General features: G+C 34.9%; 1 protein-coding gene across 1 annotated transcript; it reads left to right on the top strand.

Annotated features, from left to right (window-relative positions):
- The first annotated feature begins 146 nt into the window (after positions 1-146).
- Positions 147-2,714, top strand: LOC140969915 (NAC domain-containing protein 37-like). Its single transcript, XM_073431430.1, has 3 exons — positions 147-384; positions 878-1,153; positions 2,095-2,714. The coding sequence occupies exons 1-3, from the start codon at positions 210-212 to the stop codon at positions 2,649-2,651; spliced, it is 1,008 nt and encodes a 335-aa protein (XP_073287531.1). The 5' UTR covers positions 147-209; the 3' UTR covers positions 2,652-2,714.
- Positions 2,715-2,718: the final 4 nt, after the last annotated feature.

The raw sequence follows: 2,718 nt of genomic DNA, 5'->3' as shown, positions 1-2,718 counted from the left end.
AATGTGCTGATAATTATATCTGATAACACTTGTCACCTTTTGATACGTAGGCTTCATGATTTCGTTTTTTTCTTCACCTTTTGGTTAACTTTTTTGTTGTGCTTTGTATTATATAGCTTGGCTATGATTTAGAGATGATGGAATTAATGAAAGAAAATAAGTGGTTTTGACTTGTATAAGTGGGGGTTGAATTTGATGCTGAGACACCAATGATGGATCCAAGTATGGAGTATAACTCATGTGTTCCGCCCGGGTTTCGGTTTCATCCGACGGACGATGAGCTTGTTGGATACTATCTTAGGAAAAAGGTTGCTGCACAGAATATAGATCTTGATGTTATAAGAGATATTGATCTGTATAGGATTGAACCATGGGATCTACAAGGTATTAAGCATCTAGTTAAGATTTCTTTTTCTGTTAATTTTACTTTCTTGATTAGGGTTTCCTCAGAGATATTTTTATGTTTTGATAGATCTTCATGAGGTTGCCTAAATGACTTGGGATTATCTTAGGTTGGTCCTTTCAGTAGGTTTTGCGCTCGTTTTGATTATTTATCGGAGGAAAAAGAAATAGCCTATCGACCTTGGATGATTTCCGAAAATCTAATTGCGATTGAAAGTTTGTTACTATTTACAATCTTTATATCCTATTCTTTGATCAAATGAAGCACATCACAAAAACAAGTAATACATAAGGACATATTAAAGATCTTTTGTCATTTATATGTTCTTGATAGTCTAAGACTATTCCATAGGCCTGGGCTATACGTGTTTTCACTAGAGCTAATAGAAAATTAAACTCTCTGGTTGCGTATATAGCACCTTTAAATAATTCATATATTTTTATAAACCGTCATATTTTTCTATAATACCCACAGATAAATGTCGAATCGGGTATGAAGAGCAAAAAGAGTGGTATTTCTTCAGTCACAAAGACAAGAAGTACCCAACTGGTACAAGGACAAACAGGGCGACGATGGCCGGGTTCTGGAAGGCCACTGGAAGAGATAAAGCAGTATACGATAAATCGAAACTTATCGGTATGAGGAAAACCCTAGTCTTCTACAAAGGGAGGGCACCAAATGGGCATAAAACTGATTGGATCATGCATGAATACAGGCTTGAATCAGAAGAAAATGGCCCTCCACAGGCAAGTTTCTTCATTCACCCATTTTTACAGCCAAGTTGATCAAGCTAGTCTCCTATTTAAATTTTAACATCGGGAATTTTTCAAATATCCAATTTTTTTCCTTCAAAATTTATAGTTTATTCTAATGCAAGCCTTATTCAACTAACTTTTGATGGTTACTAACCATCCATGAATGAAAAGTAAAAAAATTGATCATGAATAATAATATTTACACAAATTATTTATAGGCCTACGACTCGTTTCCTCGTTAATTATTCGTAACAATGAGGTAAACATGAGACATAAAATCATTTAATTTCTATAAGCAAGGGGCCATTTTCCCCCATCTTTTAAATATCTAGCTAGGCATGCATTTCCTTTGCATGTTCCATTACATGCAAATGCAATCCCCCCTCATTATGTATAGAAAGGTAATTCTTTCTCCGAAGTCAAAAGGACCTTTTTTCAGACAATGAACGACGTTCCTTCTCCATTTAAACCATTCTTTCGATGAATATATAAGATTTTCACACATTCTTCGACTTTTTAAAGTTCGTGTCCAAATCCAAAAAAGGGATATGATCAGTTGATTTTCTTTGACCAAAAAAATCTCAAAATTTGTGCCTCCGATCCCCGTTTTAATGTAACATACCTGGACAAGAATTTGCCTATTTACTCTAATATAATTTTAAAAAATTATCATTCTTACGAAGAAAAGAAATTATGCAAGTTCTAACTCAGTTTAAACTATGAAGTGCACCTCTAATTATTCATGCTTCTTTTTCTGATCTCAGCATCCATGCAGTCTTACTAATGTCCATGCACATTTCCAGTCATTGCCAATAAGTTAGTTCTAATACAGATTAATTAACTAAAATTTCAATAAAACAAACATATTTCCTGATAATTATCAAAATCATGCAAGCGATTCCGCCATGTTCATTTTAACAAACCTTTTGCAGGAAGAAGGCTGGGTGGTTTGCCGGGCTTTCAAGAAACGAAGCATAACCCAAACAAAGAGCTCCATTTTAGGGTGGGACTCAGCCTACTATTATCAAGATGTTGATGTCAGCAAAATTATGGGTTCCATCGATCAAATATCGAAATGCAAACCTTTAAACTGTCTAGCCGAAAACTTGGCCTGCAAACAAGAATCAGATTCTGCTGCTGAAACTCTAAATCTCCTTGAGCATTCCGATCAATTTGTGCAGCTTCCAGAGTTAGATTCTCCGTCCCTTCTTCCAGTAAAAAAACTAAGCTCCGTTACAGAACTGCGTGCTAGCAATGAGGATGATAATGATGATCATTACATAAAGGAATACTGTAAGTCAAAGAATGTAATGGATTGGAGAGATCTTGACAGATTTGTTGCCTCTCAGCTTAGCCATGGAGATGCTGAATATGAAGGTGATAATTGGGTTTCAAGTTTTGAGGAGTTGCTTACGTGTGGGGAAGAAGGACCAAAGTTGAATGATGCAATCTTGAGTGATTGTGATATTGGAATTTGCATATTTAATAAATGAGTTTAATTTGTTTGTAAATCAAGACGAATTTGTCAATGAAATTTGGGACAAGTTTTTTTTTTTTTTT

This window comes from Primulina huaijiensis, unplaced genomic scaffold, assembly GCF_012295235.1.
Source record: "Primulina huaijiensis isolate GDHJ02 unplaced genomic scaffold, ASM1229523v2 scaffold43075, whole genome shotgun sequence".
Taxonomy (NCBI): domain Eukaryota; kingdom Viridiplantae; phylum Streptophyta; class Magnoliopsida; order Lamiales; family Gesneriaceae; genus Primulina; species Primulina huaijiensis.
This window is presented reverse-complemented; position numbering and strand designations above follow the sequence as displayed.

Excerpts from the sequence above, each read along its gene's own strand:
- LOC140969915 (XM_073431430.1), top strand. The coding sequence starts at position 210 with ATGATGGATCCAAGTATGGAGTATAACTCATGTGTTCCGCCCGGGTTT. Across the intron at positions 385-877 it reads TGAACCATGGGATCTACAAG|ATAAATGTCGAATCGGGTAT; the intron begins GTATTAAGCATC and ends TAATACCCACAG. Across the intron at positions 1,154-2,094 it reads AAATGGCCCTCCACAGGCAA|AAGGCTGGGTGGTTTGCCGG; the intron begins GTTTCTTCATTC and ends TTTTGCAGGAAG.